The 22400-nt window shown below is 36.6% G+C and overlaps 1 protein-coding gene across 1 annotated transcript in view; it reads left to right on the top strand.

The window, feature by feature from the left end:
* Nxph1 (neurexophilin 1) overlaps positions 1 to 21792 on the top strand; it is a 292761-nt gene extending 270969 nt beyond the window's left edge. Inside the window, exon 3 of the mRNA XM_051177119.1 lies at positions 20663 to 21792. Coding sequence (XP_051033076.1) covers positions 20663 to 21424 — 762 coding nt within the window. The 3' untranslated portion in view covers positions 21425 to 21792. The remainder of the gene's footprint in view (positions 1 to 20662) is intronic.
* Positions 21793 to 22400: the final 608 nt, after the last annotated feature.

The following is a 22400-nucleotide window of genomic DNA, read 5'->3' as shown; positions in this document are numbered from 1 at the left end:
GCTACACTGATCTGTGTGACCTGAGCTGGCACAAGTACCCAGGTGACATCCAGCCCTGAGCTCCTGCTGAGATGTTGCAACTGGGGTCTGTATTGATGACAAAATCTAAGGGCCATGCTAAGCCAGCTTCACCCTTAACTGGCTCTGGAAAAGCTGCCTCTTTTCCTCTCAGAACACTCTGCAAGAGAGCTGGCCCCAATATCCAGGGTTCAGGAGAACTCTTCTCCTCCATATACTCATAAACACACCACCAGTGTGGGAGAACAGGTCCTGATGGAATAGGTGTAGGCAAGCTGTCTCCAACACTTTCCTGAATGTGATGGTTCCAGCTCATTGGACTGATCATCTCAGCTACCACCCAGTCCCTCATCCAGGGCCTTAGGGTGGCCCAGCCTAACATATATGACTTGCTGGAGTACATGAAGGAACTGGTTCTGTAGAATGATACCCACAGGATCTACATGACTGGGAATAGCCATGGGATATCTGAGGAGAATTTGATGAGGGTCCAGTGATGATGGTGTACCAGGAAACCAAACCTTGAATCAGATAAATGACACATTAGAATGAACATTTTAAAGTAAAGCTGATTGGACAAAAGGGTATATATACTGTGTAACACACCACAGCTTCCAGTGCCACTAAGATGAATGAGAAGGTGATGGAGAGGCAGGAAAGACTTAGGATTAAGGAGGTTTGTGTTTAATCAGTTTGGTTTGTTTTCTAATTTTTTTTTTTTTTGGTGGGGGAAGTGGTGCAAGGGTGAAGGATGGAAATGTAAGGGCTGGGAAATGAGCAGAGTTGAGGTGCATGGTGTGAAATTCCCAAAGAATCAAACAAGAATTATGTTATGTATAAAAGCAATGGGCTTGGTTACTTTGTTGTATATGTATCTGGACTTAAAACTTAGTGATTTTATTGTGTGCATCTCCATTTAAGGACTGCTCTTACACTGATGCAAAAAGCTCTAAAATTAGCTAACTGATGTAACACAAATCAAAAACTGTTCCTATGACTCAGATGAAGCACTATGAATTTTTCATAGTTTTAGGCATCTATAACTCCACAAAATTTTTGTTACACTTCTGTTTATTTTGTGTGCATTTGTGTGTGTGTGTGCATGCCTGATTTTGCACCTGTATGTGGTTCTGTATGTGACAGTAAGAAGATATCTCTCAGGAGTTGGTTCTCTCTGCACCACATGAGACCATGAAATTGAACTCAGGTGACACTGGGCTTGAAAACAAGGGCCTTCACCTGCTGAGTTGTCTTACCCTTGACGAGGCTCCTAAACCCAATCATTGGTTTAATGAGAATTTTGTACACCAGTTAGGGACTTCTATCAAAGCCTCCTTTTTAACTTTAATTCTTTTATCTGCAATATTTGAATTAAAATGTAATTATAACATTTTTTTCTTTTCTCCTTCTAGCCCCTCTCATATCCTCCCTTTGATAACTCTTAACTTCATGGATTCTTTTTATTTAATTATTATAGCTTCATATCTATCTCTTTATCATCTATCGTCTATCTATCTATCTATACACACACACATATATTCATATGTATGTATACACATAAATGCATAAATACAACCTTCTGATTCCATTTAGAGTTGCTTACATTTGTATGTTTTCAGAGCTGGTCATTTGGTGTTGGATGATTAATTAGATGTTTTTAACTTAAAAACAAAAATTCCAACCTGAGCTGCCCCAGCTTTCTGGGGCAAAAGAAGCTGGAAGATGCTTGCTGAGATTTCACTCACAGTAGCTCCATCCTGATTTACGGGGTATCGTTTTGCTTACCCTCTGTAAATATGGTTTCATAATGAAATAATGTCAAACTTCTTGTATTTGTAGCTTCCCTGTTTAACTTAAAATGACCTTGAGAATAACAGATTACAGTTTTTTTCTGATAAATGTTAGCCATAAAATTTCAAAAATGGGTCATGTTTATGTGTAACTATCCTTTTTTGCATACACATGTTGAAATGAAAGACATGTGTACATAGTCTCAGGTCTGCAACTATATATTATAATTTTGACTTGAAAGGCCAAGGTGTTAAAAGATTGTATCTATGACTATATAGTAATATATTCACATATTCTTGGGACTGCCTGTCTTCAGGGGCCCAGAACATCCTTCAAGGTAAGACACTGCCTCGCCTTTGCCTTTCTTCTTGCAATGAATTTTCTGACTTTCAAAATAGAGTATTTACACAGCCATGCTGAATGTGGAAAAGTATCTTTCTTTGCACTTATTATATGTAAAGCAGGCTTGAACTCAGCTTTTGATTAAAGTACAGTTGTGTGGCCTTCTAGCTCAGTTTTAATTGCATTTAAAATTCTTCCCTGCACTTGCATTGAAGATCACAACCCAATATTAATAAAGTAGGCTTAGCACAGCACAGCACCTAAGCAATTGGTTTTTGACAAACGTTATTTACCTAACTAGAGTTTCATTTCAAAGTTAACATGTCTCTGTGCTACTCGAATAAAGCACTCATCTGAAAACTGAGTTAGACATTTTAACCCAATTTAATTTATTCCCTGAAAGTTTAATCCCCTGCTGAAGAGAGTGGCTGCAAATGTCCCCGAGTTACAATTCACTGATGTGAAAAATGTTTAATGACATCATAGGTATTGAGCTTTGAGAGTTTAGTTAAAAATCTTCCTTAAAATGTAAAATGGGGGGCAAGAGTTAATAGGATATTTTACACAGCTACATTTCAATCCCTTCCCAAATCTTTCTAAAGTCACTTGTGTCTCTTCCATTAAAGCTTTGTGAGCTGGGCTACTTAGACATCTCCAGGGAGTACGAACTGTGGGAGAAGCACTTACATTTCTAAACAGAAAAGAAACTCTCTGAGCTTTGACATTAAAGTGGCTCATTCAGTCATTTTTGGATTTCATGAAAGTTTCTTTGTAATCATATTCACTAATCAAAGGAATAGGGGCTAACCATATACGACTTCCTTCCTAGCCATTTGAGGAGCATCCTGTAGTCTGATCACAGAGTGCATTGCCTCCCACATAATCTCTGCCCAGACCTGGTTTGTACCCTATACTGGGTAACAGAAGTATATTTATTTGTTTGAGTGCCAAAGAATGAGGGTTAAAAACATGGGAGGATAGGAAATAAAATCTGAATTGACTTTGGCTTTGGCACAGTGAGAAGCATTTTGGTCCCTCTATAGTCTCTTAAAAATATAATTGTTCATTTGGCAGCTATACCTTATAGTGCAACTGAATAGTTGTTTTAAAATATGCAAAGTGCAGATTTCAGAATTAATAGAGGACAATGACTGCTTAAACCCTGTCAGGTCATGGCCTATTTGGCCTAGTTACAGAGATATAGCTTTATGGTTCAGCTCCTCCAGAGCTTGAGATGGCTGTAGGCCAACAAAGGTGTTACCATAATAAGAAGTACAGACTTCTCTGGAACAGTAATGGGAGGTCTGTGAAACATAGATCAAGCATGTCATGACTCCACTACTATCACCCCCTTAGGGATATCAAGTGATACCTTTAATTCCTATGATAATCTAAAAGGATCAACATCCACCAAAATTCTTATCAGTAGTTATAATTTCACATTCTATTTTAAAATTTGTATTTCTTTTTTGTTTTTTTGAGACAGGGTTTCTCTGTGTACATTTTTGGCTGTCCTGGAACTCACTCTGTAGGCCAGCCTGGCCTTGAACTCACAGAGATCTGCCTGTATTTGCTGCCTGTATTTGCTGGAATTAAAGACATGAGCCACCACCACCCTGCTAATTTCACATTCTAAAACCAAGGTTATTAATAAAAAAATGTTTGAAGGATAACTGCTTCAAAAAGATAATTTCATTTTGCCTCCCAGTGTGACTTGGAAGCTCACACTTTAGGCAATGTCCATGGGCAAAAGCATTTGTTTTTAGCACCTGGATGCAAGTCTGTAGTCTGGAACTATGGTCAGCACTCTAGCATGATGCCAAACTATCTGACAATGATTAACTTTTGCTAACTTAGTTTGCAGTATATCTGTGAAATCTTTCATACAGAGTCATCTACATAGATCCCTATGGTCATCTTAACAGTGGAGATTAAATTATTTATTATCTTCTACCAGGTCATACACATTTTCTCTCATTCTCTAGATCATGTTGTTAGAGGGTGTTGATACCTCTATGTAGGATGAGAAAAATCTCTGCCTCAGAGGTCGAGACTTTGAAATCCTTGCTGGGTGTGTAGTTGGTGTCTTATGTGAGAGCACCTGGTATAGTAGGGACACTGTAATCTCCTGTTAACTCCTGTGGGAAATCATAATTCAGATGATGCTTGAACTCAGAATTGCACATCAGGATTAAAAGTTTATGTCATCTTTTCTTGGTGAAATGTACATTTTGTGAATATGTCCATTCATATCAAAATTACTGTTGTGCTTAGTGTTGTTAAACTGCAGCAGCAATAGTAAGTAAATTTACCTTCTCTTTTTCTTCCTTCTTATTTTTCTTTATTTTTATGGTACCAAAGAACTATCTTCTGATTTTAGGTTAGCCAGGTCATAATTTGAGCTGCTTTTTCGTTATATGATGACACTTGTAAGGAAGCTTAATTGGGGCTGGCATGGCGGCCGGACAAGACAGGGCGGCGGGTGGAAAAACCATACTCGATACAGGCCTCCTTTATTCCTCTTTGTTATTATTCATTGGTGCTCTGAGTTTAATCCTGGGCACAGAACAAGTAGTACATACAGTTACATATGATGCATATTACTTGATCTTTTTCCCGAGTTACTTGTTATTTTATACTTCTAGTTGGGTTTTCCCGAGGAACAGAATTGATAGAATGAAGATGCATTACAAAAGTTGTTTACCAGAGTATCTTATACAATATAGGTTGTACAATCCAACATCAGTTGTATACATACTGAACAGACTGAAAACCCGGTGTTTGCCATAGTCTGCAAGACTTAGCACACTGAATCTTGTGCTGAAGGCACGGTGGATTCCTGAAGAGCTTCTGGTTTTCATGTTGGAAGACTGAATAATCTAGATTCCAACAACAACAAAGAGGAGACAGCAACAGGGTAGATGTGCTGACAACCAAGGAATGGTTGTGGCCAGGCAAAAGCTGCCCTTAGAGGCTGGCTTTTCAGAGGAAACCTTTAGACATCTTTATTTTTGAGCAACCACTGGAATAAGCTACCTGAGCTGAGGCACAGTCTTCTTCATTCACTTACTCTTTCCAGGAAATACCTTCACAAAGCTTCTAAGAGGCATATCTCTTAGTTAATTCCAAATCCAATTAAGTTGACAGTCAAGACTAAACATAACAATTGCACTATGATTTAGTCATTATTTTAGAGTACATTTCTTCCACTTATGAAAAATATTTAGCCTAAAAGAGTCTGCCATGTTATTCTAGCAGTAACCTTAATTTTGGTTGGTGCTAATGAATGGTAGACAGTGGATGATGTCCTGAGTGAATGCATGTTGTTGACATGGGAATAACCATATCAAGGACTCAGCTCCTCAGGTCCATGAGATTAGCAAGACCTTTCCTCTGTCAGATTCAGAAGAATAGCAGAGACTTCTGGTATTAGTATAGATGCTATAAAATTGATCTTTAGTTAAAAACAATCTAAGAAGAAATTACCAACCACAGCTTCCTCCCCACCATTGACTGCAACGTGAAGCCATTGCCTACAGAGACCTCTTACCATGATTCACTAACTTACATCCACCTCTTCCTCAGTAAGCTGTGCACTATAAACCTGTCTTCTTACTTAGTGGTTTATATTAAACACATGGAGTTTCCAGGATTCTGGTACATCTCCAACAGAGCACATGGGTCACCAGATGTATGTCTATGTGTCATTCCATTCTGCATCCCCTCAGCACTGCAGTCAATTCAAGTGCAAAGCCATGCAGGTCAAGACAATAGACACTATGTAGGCTTACCTAAGGACATGGTATGATAATTGCACAGTGATGAAAGCACCTAATCACCATAATGTTCCTGTGCCATTGAGTGATCCATGAACTTAGTGTCAGGCTCAGACTGAAAGATCAGTTCACCAAATCCAGCAAGTACATTGTTTTCAACATTAGCTTCATTTAACCAAAATGAGAATAGAAGGAAACCACAAAATGACAAACAACTTTTAATGAGTTTACTATCAATAATACTAAAACAATTGTATATAATGCAGATTAATTGCCTGTAAAATTATACTAAGTATTCTAAATGACTTGAAAAACTATGATTTTAGCACAGTACAAGTTTATTCTCCCCAGTTACTGACAGCTTTGCTTCCTCAACTCTCAGATCAAAAGATACACTCCCTGATATCATCTTTGACAGCTTAAAGTTCTAGAACATTGTTATAACATGATTGTCACTACACATCAGTACAGTACAAACTTATGGGCATTTTAGAAATTAACTAACAGATGTAAAAAGGCAGCCAAATGATCATGTCACCCAGATATGGCTAATGCATGAGACTTATTAAAACCTCAACCATAGTAATCATTATAAAGGTGATTTTTTCCCTTAGGAACTAATTAAAGATCTAATGGGGATAAATGAACATAATGTTTTCAATTTACTTTTGAAATGGCTCAGCAATATATACATACATGAACATCTGCATATATGTAAGAGGGTAGAAACCAATAAAGTAATATGTGAAAGTTTCTTGTAGTTTAAAGATAAAAATACTACAAACATTTAGAACAAATACTATTTTATACCAAGTTCAAATGAAGTTAAATTACTCTTTCATTCAGTCTGTTCAAAGAACCAAAGTTACATAGGGAAAGGTAGTTTCACTTATAAATGCTTTGCTTCCCTTGTCTACTCAAATAAAAGAAATTCTAACGAGGAAAAACACAAACAACTTATCCCTTACTTTATGTTTATATGAGGCCGTGACAGATACTTTAACTAAAGCAAAGCAGTGGTATATTTGGGATATGTAATTTAACACTGAACATATTTTTGGCACCTTATTGTTGATTTATACTATACTATTTATACTATATCCCAACTCATGAAACCCTGGATTTCCTATAATTTTCTCCAATAAGAATTTGTAATATTTGAAACTTGTAGAATAAAGGAAGATCTGAAGTATTCTTTCTTTATTATGACTTCCATGCAGGAAAACTGATTTGAGAACAGCAATATGTCATTAGGGGTTGTTTTATTGCTATATTCATTTAACAGGAAAATTGCTTAGTGAGTATATTTTGCAGCACATTGGTAATGTAGCTTTCAGAGTCCTCAGCTGGGTGAGAGTGATGGCCATTTCTCTCCCCTGATAGTATGGATAGCACATTCTAGCACTGTATATGCTGGTCAGGAAGCATAAAATGCTTCTAGTTGAACACTAGCTCTATCTTTCTATATTCAATCACCTAAGTATGTCATATCTTCATCGATGTAATATATATATATATATATGGCAACTAATAACACTGGACGCTAATAGTCTGCACTATTTGGAAGGGTATATGAGACCTCTTTGGCTGGAGAGATGGCTCAGTGAGTGAGAACACTTGCTCTTCTTCTTGAGGGCTGTGGTTGGGTCCCAGCATCCACATGGTGGTAGCTCACTACTATGTGACTCCAGTCCTGAGGGATCTGATGCCCTCCACTGTCCTCTTCAGCATGGCATGCGCATAATACACAGACACACACACAGGCAAAATACCCATATACATAATTAAAAACCAAGACTTTAATCCACAAGGAGTCAAAAAATACTTGTATAGATCGTCGGAAGTGAATTGAGTTACAAATGAATTTTAAATAAAAACTATTTCATGGAAGTACTTTTTTAAAAAATAAAAAATAAAAATAAAAAAAGAGAGAGAAACATACTGGATTTTTAAAATTTTTATTTTCTTGGGGTGGAAATGAGAAGAATAGGACATAACTTTTGTTTTGACTTTCTCCTTTTAAAATAAACCTTCTGAAAATGGATATAGTATTTTGGTACCAGATGGAAAACAGTCATCCACAACTTGAAAAGTAATTCCTCCTTCTTCTTTAAAATTGAAGAACTGTCATGGTGAGCCTCATAGTGGTGACCCTTATAGTGGTCAATGATCATGGTTTAGAGTTTAGACCTAGTTCTGGGAAGGCCCAGGTACTTTTCACAGTCAAGCCCGGGGTGGTCTTTAGCTGATGTTTCAAATCACTGAGTTGGTGTTCTATTGTTTCAAAATGGACAAATGTTGCTAAATTTCTAGCATTTTCTCTTTCCACAAAATCAAAAAACTCTTAGAACAGGAGCAAGTTTCTTATCATGATGTGAACTGCTGATTTAAACACAGAAGTAGTGTATAAACCCTGGCTTTCAATAAGGGAACCTCTGCATTGTGAATATTGGGTTGGAGGCTAAGAAACCTTTACCACAATTTGACTCTGCCCTAAATCATTGTGGTACCTCATACATGCTCAAAACTATAATACTCAGCTTTTCAAGTCATGAAATACTTTAAAGAATCCCTTCAAGCATCAAATGTTTTGTTATTTTAACAATCATGGATTTTCCAGTAGGTAGCCACATGGCAAAAAATGCCACAGCCAAACTTCCTTCATTTCCAATTTGTCACCCTTACAGAATAAAGAAAAAAAAGTCTTCAAGACTCACATTTTAATATCATTTTTAATCCATGCTGTTAATGGGCACTTTATAGCACCATTTAAAGCAGTTGGAAACATACTCATCAATCGATTCTTTTCCTTCACATTTCAAAGTCTGTTTGCATTTCCCAAACAAATGAGCATTTGTGCAAGGAAATAAACTAACATATGTCCAACTGCCTACTTCAAAGAAATTATTATTTGCTACTAGAAATGCCCATTTGAAATACTGAGAAGCAAATACCTTCAGGAGATTTGACGGACTTGCATTGAAGGAATTTGTTCCTTTTTGACTCTTGCTTGCACTTCCTTCATTACTATTTTTAGATAAAATTTCTAGAAATTCAAAAAGAAAAACCTAGAGCATGGTGCCTACTCCCTTGTTGGACAAAGGATTGTTTTATTCTGCCTTTCCTGCATTGTTCACAGTGCTGTTTCTGTTGATTTAGACATGTTTTGCTTCTTTTCATCCACCTATCTAAATAAAGTAAAATATGTCTATGTGTTGAGAGAAATAGAGAGAGAACTAATGAAAAAGGAGGCCAGGAAATTGAAAGAGGTAAAGGAAATATATTGGAGGGTTTCTGTGGAAGAAAGGGAAAATATAAATGCTGCTATTCTATTATAATCTCAAAAACTAAAAGAAATAATTTAATATATTTACTTACATAGAATTTTTTTTAATGCAACATTCTTGACTGGTTTCTGTGACCACTTTTTATCTTGTATCACTCTGCATGTTTTTATAACTGGATGACACCCATGTGAATGATTGAATCATAAATGTATTTATTTGTTTCAAAAAGTGAACTGATTACTGGTTTGTGGGAGAAGATCGTCTGCTAAGTGGTGTGGTTGTATATGAATAGGCCTTCTCAAACATGAATTTATTCTTCCAGTGGATATCTGTAGAGCCACTTGAATGAAGTATAAAAGAAAAGCAATAGCAATATATTAGATGTCTATGTCATGAGATGATACACATACATACATACATACATACATATATATATATATCTTTCCCCACACAAAGAACTAATGCAAAATGTTTAAGATGACTGGTGGATTCATTAGAAGGTCTAAGTTGATCTAAAGAATGTAGTTATCTTAGCAAAAAGGAATGGGTAGAGAGATTCTAGTATGTGAAAGAAGTCTATGCAATGGCCCTGTGGCTGAAAAAGAGCATATGAAAATGACCGATATGACCAGAAACATGATATTAAAATGAGGGTGATGTTGATGTATGTTGCATTGACCTAGAGGGATTTCCACAACAAACAAACATTTTGTCCTTGAGCTATGCTTTCAATGCTGCACAAACTTGCAAGTGGTTTTTCAGGCGACAATGGCTTCTAACAATTCTTAGAGCAGTGCACATTCTTTCTGCTCTGCAGCTCACAGATGACTTGTACCCCCAGTAGGGAGCATTAAGTTTCCTGGTGCATCTTTGTGATGTGAAGCCTTTGACCCTTAGGGACTCAACTGTTGGATTTTCAGCACCATGAACAGAGACCGATTCATGTGTCTCAGCTGCTCCCTCTAGTGGAACATTATTCAGCTCTTTAAAGACTTGTCAGATGAGGAAGTTATGTGTTGGTCATACTAGGAGAAGAACATGTCCTACATCTGTCCTTCTTTTATTTCTCGTATTTTAGGGTACATTAAAGAGAGGGCTAGAGAATTGTTGAGCTCCGGTCACAAACTAATATCGATCTGATCTCTTTATTTGAGTAGAATTCCCACTGTCTGTGGGCTCAGTTCATGCTGTTCTATTGATGGCCTCTTTCATTCTATAACATATCGTTGAGATATACCTTGACTTAATGAAATTCAGTTTCTTTTTAAATAAAATACTAATCATTCTTTTTTCCTGCAAGCATATCACCTAACTTGCTTTCTGATTAGCTTCCCTTAAAGTAATATACCTAAATCTAGAGGCTATCTTTTGTTGTTTAGGAGAACTCTACAAAATCATCATCTCTCCTTAGCCCCTGGTTATTAATTAGGTAACTTCATATGCATGCCATCAGCAACATTGGACCTGGAAAAGGAGTTGTATAGTTGAGTCTAGTTCAGACTACTGGAAAACAGTAATACCAGGTTCATGTATCCATTATTCTGAAGTTTTTTCAGAGGTCAAGCTGTAGTTGTAGGTGCTATGAATATTGCTAAGAATCTTTCTTAGAAAATATAGTTCAGAATTTGCCAGAGAAATAGGTTATTTCTATTTATCCTATTTATCTAAGACAAAATGTGTGTGTTCATGTATGCATGCATATGCATATGTGTCACATGTATAGTCATAGAAGTATGAATGTTCTCATATACAAGTTTTCCTACAGCTATGCTTAATAGTTTACCAGGTCCTGGTTCTATTGGTTGGATATGCTTTGTAAAGATCACCCTTTCTCTAATGGCATGACCCAAAGATGCTCATTTATGTAATGACCATTGTTTTGACAACTCAAATCACCCATCTCAACTCTTGATGGACGGAGAAGATAAGGGGCACCGTCTTTCTGCTATGCTTTATTTTTCTTGGACAGTGCACCCAGAACATCTTGGATCTGTGTACTTCAGAGATTTGGAGACTCCCTGTCCCTGAAATGTTCACAGAATTCAGATGATTGCATTCCCAGGACATTTGTCCCATTTCTTATTTCTGGATTGGCTGATATATTCACTGTGTGCCAAGAATGCTCTGAGCAGTGTATGTGCAATATACTGTGATAAAAATGAGACCATGAATGGGTTCTTTTGAGATAATCTAAAATTTAAACACCACAGAACTGGCATTCCTGTGCAGCTGGCATCTCTCGATTTGTTTATAGGATATCTTTTTCTATCTAAGGAAAGGTTTTCAGATCAACCACTGGTTATCAGAGGGTGTTACAAAGGCAATTTATATACAGTGTCAATGTCAGCATTTGCTCCTGGATTCAAGCTCCTATATGATGAATTATGTGATTTTTTTTTATTCGGTATGTACTCATGTACCATGGAGAAATGATCAATTTCATAGTATGACCTCATTTTCTAGTAAATAGTACCACTTAATAGCCATAACACAGTGAAATATAACTAACATAAAGTATGTTCTTACGGAATTATGTTCTCCTATGTATCTGGGCATATGCATATATATATATTATTGAAAGGGTGTTGAAACTGACTTGTTCTGTTTTGTGTTGTTATAACAAAACATCTGAGATTGTATGTGTTATAAGCAAAAGAGGTTTACTTTGGCTTAAAAAGTCCAGCTTGAGTGGTCATTCTGTGAGGACTTCATTCTGGGTCATGGCATGGTAGACAGAACCACCAAACAGAAATGTATGTATGTGAACAGGATAGGGAGCTGAACCAAATAAACTAAATATGTGGCATGGGCTCATTTCATAATGTCCTGCTCTCTGGCACCTAAGCCAGTCTATTAGAACTTGCTTACTTTCCTAGTAAGTACATTAATTGTTTCTGGGTGTGGAATCTCCAAGACAAAATTAGCTCTTGCTAGCCATATGTCTCTAAGGTTCAACCATCTCTGGATATGTTGGATAACAGGTTTCCTCGCCACAAACTTTTGAATGTCATAACATGTACAAATGTTAGTAGAGTATGAACTATTAATTCCTGTTGTGGTTCATGATAGGCATACCTGCACCTGCTTTTACTTTAAGCACCAGCAAGGTTGTCCATTTATAGTTACACAACAGGCCTTGCCATGGAGTCACTTCCTCTGAACACCAATTCTGCTAGAAAAAATGCCACCCATTCATAGAACACATTTCTCCTCTACTGAGGGATACCCAGATTTACTGACACGTTCTAACAATCTTATGACTAATAACAATGATGCATGGTGACTTTGTGTTAATGAAGAAATACACCTCCACTATGTTACTTTGAGGAGTCTGTTCATTATTATAGCAATCTTCCCAGGATCCCTTACATTAGATACTCTCTATATATTTCACAAAGAAGTCATAGAAAACATTAACCATATCTTTCTGGGTTGTTTTGTCACTGTGGAGCTTCATACATTTATGAGTAAGAACAGAATTTTTGCAATGCAAACCTGAATAATTTGTAATTATATTTTGAGAGAATAGCTAAGCAGGACTATTTATACTAATACTATTAATTTCTCATCAATATTAATGACTGTATGCCAAAACTTGTATATACGTATATCTATTTATACAAAAAATATGGTGGAAAAGGAAATGTTTCCTTTTCCACAAACTTTTCAGCAGCAGTCCATGGCTCTCCATAAAATGTGTCATTCCTGAATGTTAAACCACTTAGAACATTTTAAACATAATTCTTGTATGAATATTGTAGGAGACAGAGTCAAAGAAAAAGCTTAACACTGGCAGTTATATGAAGAAATCCAGAGGCAATCAATCACACATAAGTGAGAATTAACTCTCGGTGCAGAAGCAAAAAGATAGCAGGTATGCTGTATTGGAACTGAGCTACCTTCCACATGATGAATTTGATGGATTTACATACTTAGGCATGGAGGACTTTTCAAACTCATCAGAATGAACAGACTTCTATTGCTTGAGGATGACACAGAATGTACTGGTTGGCAAGACAGTCTTAATGATGCTGTTAAAGATAAGTTCCGATCTACTTTTGTCCCTCTTCGACTAGAACATTATCAGCAAGATCTCCCTTTATCATATTGCTCTTTTCTGATAATTGTTCAAAGTATGAGTGAAATGTAGAAAGTATGTTCTTCAAACATGTTACAGTTCTTGGAAAAACTTTGTAAAATGTGTTTAATATTATTATGTAAGAATATCCAGTTTTTTTCTATAAACTAGTTATAAAAATGTCTAACAAAAGCCTTGATAATGTAATCCATCTTGTGAGAATCAAGAATGACTGAGATAAACTCAAATTTATGAAAAGATCATAATGAAATTAAATGAACAAATTAAGGCAGGAATGAATACTGATACCAACTACATGTCATTGGTCAATAAAAACATTTTTAGGCATGGGTAAACTTGTAGTTTATTTTACCTTTTCTGTAAGGCTCACACAATCTATAATCTCAGAAAAACTAAATTCACAGGTAAGAGAAGGGCATAGGATATCATGACTTTTAAAATAAAGAATTTACCTTATAGAACAACTATGAAGTAGTTCAACACCTGTAAGTAAGTTAAAGTTTCTGTGTATATGTATATATGGCTAAAATGCAATGCAATGTTATGTGAAAGATGTTGATTATAATGCCAGGAATGAAGTGTTCCCTTAACTTGAATTACTTGATATTTTAGAACAGATATTCAACACATTATTTATACAACTGCTATAATAAAGTTGTAATCATAAACAGGAAATTTTGTTGATCTGTTACACACTGATGAGCAATATTCTTTAAGCATCAAGTTGTCTCAAATTTTTTGTTTGGCTTTAAGTATTCATGCACTTGATGTAGTAAATACAAAAATTTCAAGGTAGACTTAGATTATTTATATTTATATTCAATAGTAATAGAGCAACAGTATAGTGCTCAGGTTTGTGAAAATTAAGAGGCATCTCATTGCATTTTTTGTAAAGTTGTAAATATGAATATTTGTAAGCACCTCTTTTTCTGAATACCAGAAACACAATTTGGGTGGGAGGACTGGTGTATTTTTTAAAATATTGCTTTCCCATAACATTTTCTGAGTTAGGACTTTGGCATGGTGTGAAGTCCATAATGGGATGCTATTGAAAGCATGGTCTTAGGACATACAATGATGGACCAGCCAAGGCCAAGCTGTACTCAGATGTCCACACTTCACCTGCAGTGGCCATTTTTCACCCTCTATAGTCCTGCCTCAGACATAAATGTTTTATTTCGGAACCAGTCTCTGTCTTTGTGCTTAATGTTTATATTCTCCAAAAAAATATGTTTAAAATGTACACACATGGCCATGTGTTTTAAAAAATGAAGTGGGTGGCACAGAGGCAAACACAGCTGGACATTGGATCACTGGACAAGAGAACTTTGAAATATATGAACTATCCACTTATCGTGTGTAGTAGTATAATCAATTAGGAAATGTTTTAGGCATTCTTTGTGATGTTATAGGGAAAATATTCTTTCAAGGAAAAATATCCTGAATGTTTTGAGTTTTGTAACTAAGTAGGCAAGTAAGGTGTCATACAATCAGCCCCATGTCTTGACATTACAGTTGGATGGCGGGAACTATCTGTAGATACTTCATACACAATGCTGTAGTATTTAATTTTATATCCTTGACTATTGTTACTTTGCCACTCTTTATAGGTATAAGAACATTCATTAATTTTCAGTCTTTTCATATTTCCCTTTAGTCATTAAATAATCAAGTTGAATCAGACTTAGTGGCACAGTAATTTCAACACTCCCAAGGTGGAGGCAGGATCCTGGTCATGGGCTTAAGAGCAGTCTAGGCTTTCTAGTGAGACTGTACTTCAGAATAACAATAATTTAAATAGATAATAAAACTGATTTATTCATACCTATGGAATATCTTTCAATTAATTATTTAACTAGCCTCTCTTACCTCAGGATTTTCCTCTAGTAATCCTCCTTTTATGCTTAGTGGGTGATTCTTCTAGAGTTAGGAATACCTACATGAAAACAAAGCTAAACCGATCTCAATAATTTCCTATTAAGATTGAGGTTAAATGCATTAGCAGGACATTCCTGTATGTTTGCTGTCTCCTGTATGTTCAGTTCATGTGGCTTTCAAAGTTACTGGAGTCCAGAGAAAGGAATTTCCCTCCCTCCCTCCCTCCTTCCCTCCTTCCCTTCCTTCCTCTTTGCCTCCCTCCCTCCTTACCTCCCTCCCTCATCTCTCTCCCCCACTCTCTCTTCCCCCTCTTCCTCTCTTCTTTTCTATTGGCAAATAAAAAAGTGAATCTAATATGGTGTACTGTACAATGCAGAAGAGACATTGATACACACACACACACTCTCGCACATGATGTACACGCACATGTGCACACACATTGTGCAATGACCAAATCAAATTATCTTATGCATGTAATGCTTCACATATTCACATTTGGTTTTGATGAGTGTTTTACTTGATGCAATTTCACCATATGTGTCACTAAAAATTGAAACTCAGGAAGTGAGTAAATGTTTCTGGAGAAGTGGGGGGATAGAAAGAGAGAGGAGATACTTGTCAAAGGAAACAAAGTTAGAGAAACATGGCAACTATTTTCCATGTTCCCCTTTGACACATCCCTTCTGAGCTTTGTGGTGTCCTCTGTTGTGTACCACATGTTTGGACAATTTTTCTATGTCCCATTATCTACTAGGTAAAAATCAAGATAATTTTATCTTCCAGATTTTAGGATCATCTCCTCTGTTATACCTTCACTGCTTTTAAACTTTGTGACTTTAAGAACATTAAATGTGCTACAGGTAGCACTTCAGTGCGATTTATTTTATTAACCCTCAGATTAGACTGTGAACCCTTTGAGATCATGAACCATGCATGTGGACCCCAGATAGATAGCTGGGAAACCAGTATAGGACTGACCCAGACTCCCTGAATGTGGGTGTCAGTTAGGAGGCCTGGGCAATTTATGGGGCCTCTGGTAGTGGATCAGTATTTATCCCTACTATACAAATGGACTTTGGGAGCCCATTCCACATAGAGGGATACTCTCTCTGCTTAGATACATGGGGGGAGGGTCTGGGTTCTGCTTCAAATGATATGACAGACTTTGAAAGATCCCTCATAGAAGACTTCACCCTCCCTGGGGAGCAGAAAGGGAATGGGATAGGTGATTGGTGGGGGTCATGGGAGGAGGGGAGGGAGAGGGAACTGGGATTGACATGTGAAACAAGCTTGTTTCAAGTTCAAATAATAAGAAAGAACTATGCATGCTTCATTTAGCTGATTTCTCCTTTCTGCTTTTTATTAACAGAGTCTCATTCCATAGTTACTGAATTCATAGAACAAAAGTAATCAAGATTATTAACACCAAATAGGTCAAGAGATATGTTGATAAGACTTTTTTTAGCATTTCATTATTGACATTCTCCTGTCGATATTGTCATATTCTCTTCAATTAATAGGAAGATAGAGTGAGAGTATGTACCATGTGAAGGTATTACTGATTTGGAAGCCACAGTCAGGATTTTCTTGATTGTCAGTACAGCTCAAGGCTTTGCACCCCACTGCCCAGAGCAAAAGCATTTGTTGCTTTTGGTGCTTGCTGTTTAATAGCTAAAGTTATACTTTGTTACTTGGAGTTTTACTGAGTATTCAATTTGCCGTGTTTCTTAGCTTGTCAAATCAGCACTTGAATATATATATATATATATATATATATATAATATTCCTTTTTAAAAGCTATTTCAGCATCCAATACATTATCCAATATACATCCAATATAGCCAATAGATATATTTTAGAATATTTTTTACTTTGGTGATTATGCTTACCATCAGGGCTGCCTTTTTAACAGATTTGTTTGTATTTAATACTGGTTTGCTGGCTAAAGGTAGGATGCTGCACGAAGGTTTCTAGAATTAATTTCATTCTTATATGAAACTTCTGGCATATGTCTTGTCCAACTCCTCTCACTCTTGGTATGATATTTTTTTTAAATGTTTATATTTACAGTTCTGCTAAAGACATATTTTCTTGAAAAGTTTGGTTGCTTGCAAATACCACCCCAAGTAATCCCTAGTTATTTATGTTTGTAAGTCAATGAGTAGAAATTAGAGGTGGAAGTATGATTTCAGGTAGTGACACTGATGTAGAACACTCAACATATCTCAGAGATTTTTCTTGATGCTTTAATTGGTAAATCTTGTGCAATTCCACTATCCCTTTGAGAGTCGTGGCTAATATCTCCTGGTCTCTAGAAAGCAAAAACATAAACTTCTACACAATAAGTAAGTTTTGCAGATAATGCAGTTGTCAAGGATCAGAGCCTAGTTTGAGTTCACATTTATAATCACTATGGCTATGGAGAATAGAATTTAGATGTAAGCAATGGACATTGTGACTGAAAATCAGAAGTTTGTTCATATGTTAGAATTATAGCATCTATAGGATACAGAGGTTCTTTTTTCCTTCTTTAAATCATATTTCCCAATTCTACAACTTTTCTTTTGTACTCTCCACCTGCTGCTGATAAATTGCACTGTGAGTGTTTTTCCTCTTCCATTTTGGGACAATTTTACTACTGTTTTGCTAAGAAGTGCAAAGCAGAAGTATCACATTAGAGTTCTTCGTTGGTTCTGAGATAAAGTACCATAAAAGCCACTCTGTATGCCTGTATTTATTCTCACTAGCCAAACAATGGTAACACATCTAACTCTAAGAAAAAGAATCAGAGCAAATTGCATGCACTTATGTCTTTTCTCCTAAAGAAGAAATATGATGTTTGTAGGAAGGTGCACATTGGGGTATTTAACCATGAAATAGATTTTATTGAAATATAATAAGCAAATGCTCATAAAACTTAATCTAAAGCCAAAGGATCAGTACTAGTCTTACCAATTAGTGCTAGTAAATTTTTAGATATATTATGGCTTATAATAGCTACCTTGTGTTATACTATATTAAAATGTTATTATTCTACCTTTATTTTCTCCTTTTCCCCCATTGCTTGGTACTGAATCCAGGGTACTGCACATACTGGCAAGTGCTTTACAACTGAGTATATATCCTCAAACTAAAATGGTAAACTTTGAAAAGAATTTAACTCAGAAAATTATTAAAATATCTTTAGCTGCATCAGCTATGTGTCATTATGTGGCTAATATTAACTCTGATACTATCCTGATTTCCACTTTATATTAGATACTAAAAATTGGCCAATAACAAATTAACTTTATAATCAGGCAAAAGAGATAGTTGGGGAATTAAATTCATACTTATTTTATATACACTCTCAAAGAATATTCTCCCTTCAATTCCATTTCTTTAAGTCATAATATTTAGTCCATGTTAAAAGCATTACTTGCCTTAAAATTTTTGCTATTGTTAGCCATGTATGCTTCTTGAAAATGATCTATTCTTGAATAATGATGAGAGAGTATAGATAGGAAACAGTTTGGGTGGATAGGAAATAGAGAAATCAAATGCATAGCAGGACAAAATTGAAAGGAGAAAGAGCTGAGTATTAAAGTAAAGTTGGCAGCAAAGGTACCCCTCTCCCAATTCTTAGCATTTTCTCTGTGATGGAAGTGCATGAGTCTGACCTTTGCTGTTATTAGTTGTAAATGTGTCCTCATGGTTATCGGCCTATTCCTTCTATGATAAATCCTATTTATGGAATATGGTTCTCTGCAGTTTTCTTTCCTGTAGTAAAATTTACTTTGATCTTCTGTTAATGTCCATTTTGGCATAGCTATTGTCTTGGAGATGGCAAGCAGATACAACAGGATATGGACTCCCAGCTTGAAATATTTCTTTAGGTTATTGTGTCAGTCTTTCCAGTGTTTAGGCTTGGTTTTGTAGAGTGAAATCATGGGATATAAACCACATTTTATCTTAGATGGAACAGGTCTGCATGGAAATCAGAACACCAACTGTATTGTCTCGAGAAAGTTACAGAGCTGGGACAAAGTTGCTCTATTTTGAAAACAGCTGGTCTTACTGTATACTAGACTGATTTCCATGTCTGGCCACTGAGCTTATACACTCCAGGAATTGGCATAGACTTTCTCTATCACTTGCATCTGATAGAAGGATATTCTCAGTAGAGATACATGTTATAAAAATAGGCCTACATGGATAGGTATACAGGTAAAGGTGGAGATGATCTAGACCACAGCTTTAATTCCTGACGAGTCTCATTTAAGAAGACTCTTTGACAATTATCTTTTACTAGGAAAACTTACATAAATGCTAGGGAGTTCAAAGAGGTTGGTGTGTGAAAATTAGGCTTATGCTTGAGAAAGAACTTTTTTTTTTGATTGGTTCATCAGGAATCTGTCCAAAGAACTTTAATTGGAAACTTAACTTTTCAATGGACATTTGGGGGAATTCCATCAGCAATCTCAGCCAAATGAGTCAGTCCATGTGGTCAACGACCTGCATTGGCTGTCGGTTCTTATGCATTCTGGGTTGTGCTCCCAGGTTGTGTATCCTGCATGCAATTTCTACTTTAAGGCCCATTAGCTACTGGTTCTGTTCTAGCCCTGGGTTAATTCAGGAACTAATTGTTTCAAAGAGGTGAGCTAGGATCTCAGCGAGAGCCATCCAAATGTAACTCTTACAACTTCACTTGAAGTGACCTCCTGACTTGGTGTTGTTTTTGCATATTGTCAAATGTCTACATGCTAATGAATATTAGATGTTATAACTTTTATTAAAACACATTATTTTTTACATCTTGAGTCTTGAAAGTTTAAAAAATTATCGTGTTTGTTGTGATTGGTGATAAGAAGGACATTTTGTGTGTGTGTGTGTGTGTGTGTGTGTGTGTGTGTGTGCGCGTGCATGTGAGAGAGAGAGAGAGAGAGAGAGAGTGCTGACAAGTGAAAACATACCACATTCTATTTGTAAAACTACTTTCATTTCTAACATAGTATTGACATAAGCAGTCAAAGTAAACAGGTTATCAGCTGGCATATTAATTTGAGTTTTAGAGCTTATGGTGTTCCTGAACCAGAAAAAGAACATAGTGATTATAAAAGTTTAGTTCAAAGGTGCATTTAGTGATGAGACATTATTTACTTTAGTTTATATTTGAATTCAATCTGGCTTACTCATGCTAGGAGGCATTTTCCTCTTTTAGTCAGTGTTTTATGTGGATCTATCTTCAAGTCATGCTTGGTGGTTTTTAATCCACCCACATCTCCCCTTTTCCACTGTTGAATAAAAATAGAAGTGGTATTTTGTCACTTAATAAACAGTGGCTGGATACTAGAGGTGCTTTTAAGAACAATGGCAACAAAAGTCATCATTTAATTCTAAGCCTAGCAGCAAGGGCTGGATTGTTGTGTGTGTTGCGTGTTCTTAGATGTGGAGACCTAAATAAACACCCATCTTTTAAATTCTCTTCTCAGGTCACGTGTGCCAACTTAACAAATGGTGGGAAATCAGAACTTCTGAAGTCGGGGAGCAGCAAATCCACACTAAAGCACATATGGACAGAAAGCAGCAAAGACTTGTCTATCAGTCGGCTCCTCTCACAGACTTTCCGAGGTAAAGAAAACGACACAGATTTGGACCTGCGCTATGACACCCCAGAACCTTATTCTGAACAAGACCTCTGGGACTGGCTGAGGAACTCCACAGACCTTCAAGAGCCTCGGCCCAGGGCCAAAAGACGGCCCATTGTTAAGACCGGCAAGTTTAAGAAAATGTTTGGATGGGGTGATTTTCATTCCAACATCAAAACAGTGAAGCTAAACCTGTTGATAACTGGGAAAATTGTAGATCATGGCAACGGGACGTTTAGTGTTTATTTCAGGCATAATTCCACTGGTCAAGGGAATGTATCTGTCAGCTTGGTGCCCCCAACAAAAATCGTGGAATTTGACTTGGCACAACAAACCGTGATTGATGCCAAAGATTCCAAGTCCTTCAACTGTCGCATTGAATATGAAAAGGTTGACAAGGCTACCAAGAACACACTCTGCAACTATGACCCTTCAAAAACCTGTTACCAGGAGCAGACCCAAAGTCATGTGTCCTGGCTCTGCTCCAAGCCCTTCAAGGTGATCTGCATTTACATTTCCTTTTATAGTACAGACTATAAACTAGTACAGAAAGTATGCCCCGACTACAACTACCACAGTGACACACCTTACTTCCCCTCAGGATGAGGAGGAACGGGGCATGAGACTGAAGCCTGAGGAATTAGAGGTCATAGGACAGGGCTGTTACCTCAAGGAAGAAGGTCACATCTATTGCCTGGAATGTGTCTACACTGCTGCTCTTGTTGACTGGAGCAAACATGCCAGTAGAAAACAATTGATGTCATTTCTGCCCAGTCAGCTGCATCTCTCAGCATAGTTGTAAATCATCATAGATCTCAAAGTCTCACCTGAAGACATGCTATCACATGTAGAGGCACATGAGCACTCACTCTTGCACATTTCAGCTTGCATCTATCATGGTTCCCTTTGAGAGGGCTTTCATTGTCTGACTCATGATGGTTCAGGATAAACTATGATCAAACACAAAGAAGTAACTAGAATGATGTGTCTAACACAGTTATGGAAATCTCTTTTAAGGTCTTGAGTCCATGCTAATCAATAATCCCCACTCATGCATTCCTACTGCTTGGAGTAGCTGTGCTGGTGAATACTACTGTAGGAGTTATATGCTTGTTAAATGGAAAAAAATGTGTCTTTAGAGCTCAGTATTCTTTATTTTATAAACACAACAAAGTGTAGTAACTTTTTCCCAGCATACAGTAGGCACATTCAAGGTGATCCAAGATAGCTTTTCTTTTTATGGAGGGAAGAGCCCTTTCTCAGTAAAGATGAGCAAACATTTGGAATTTACATGTGGGCAGATACTGGGATTATAGCTTTTCTCGCCTATCACCGAACCTTTGCAATGTTGAGATCAACTAAGGCTGCTTAACACAAGTTCTGATCATTAAATAAGAAGGGAAATGCCTGGCAGACACCATGTAAGTTAAAAGTGTCTGTCTTATCTTTACTACACATATTGTAACAAATTCAATATCCTAGTCTTCATTTGTATGAATGGTTTGTATTGTACATAGTTTAACCAAGTGTTATTTGAGCTGCTTATTAATATTAAATTGTACTTGTCTCTCTGCTTGTTATT

Source organism: Phodopus roborovskii, unplaced genomic scaffold (assembly GCF_943737965.1).
Source record: "Phodopus roborovskii unplaced genomic scaffold, PHOROB, whole genome shotgun sequence".
In the NCBI taxonomy this organism is placed as follows: Eukaryota; Metazoa; Chordata; class Mammalia; order Rodentia; family Cricetidae; genus Phodopus; species Phodopus roborovskii.
Note: the sequence above shows the minus strand (reverse complement) of the source record. Positions and strands in the feature narration are given on the sequence as shown.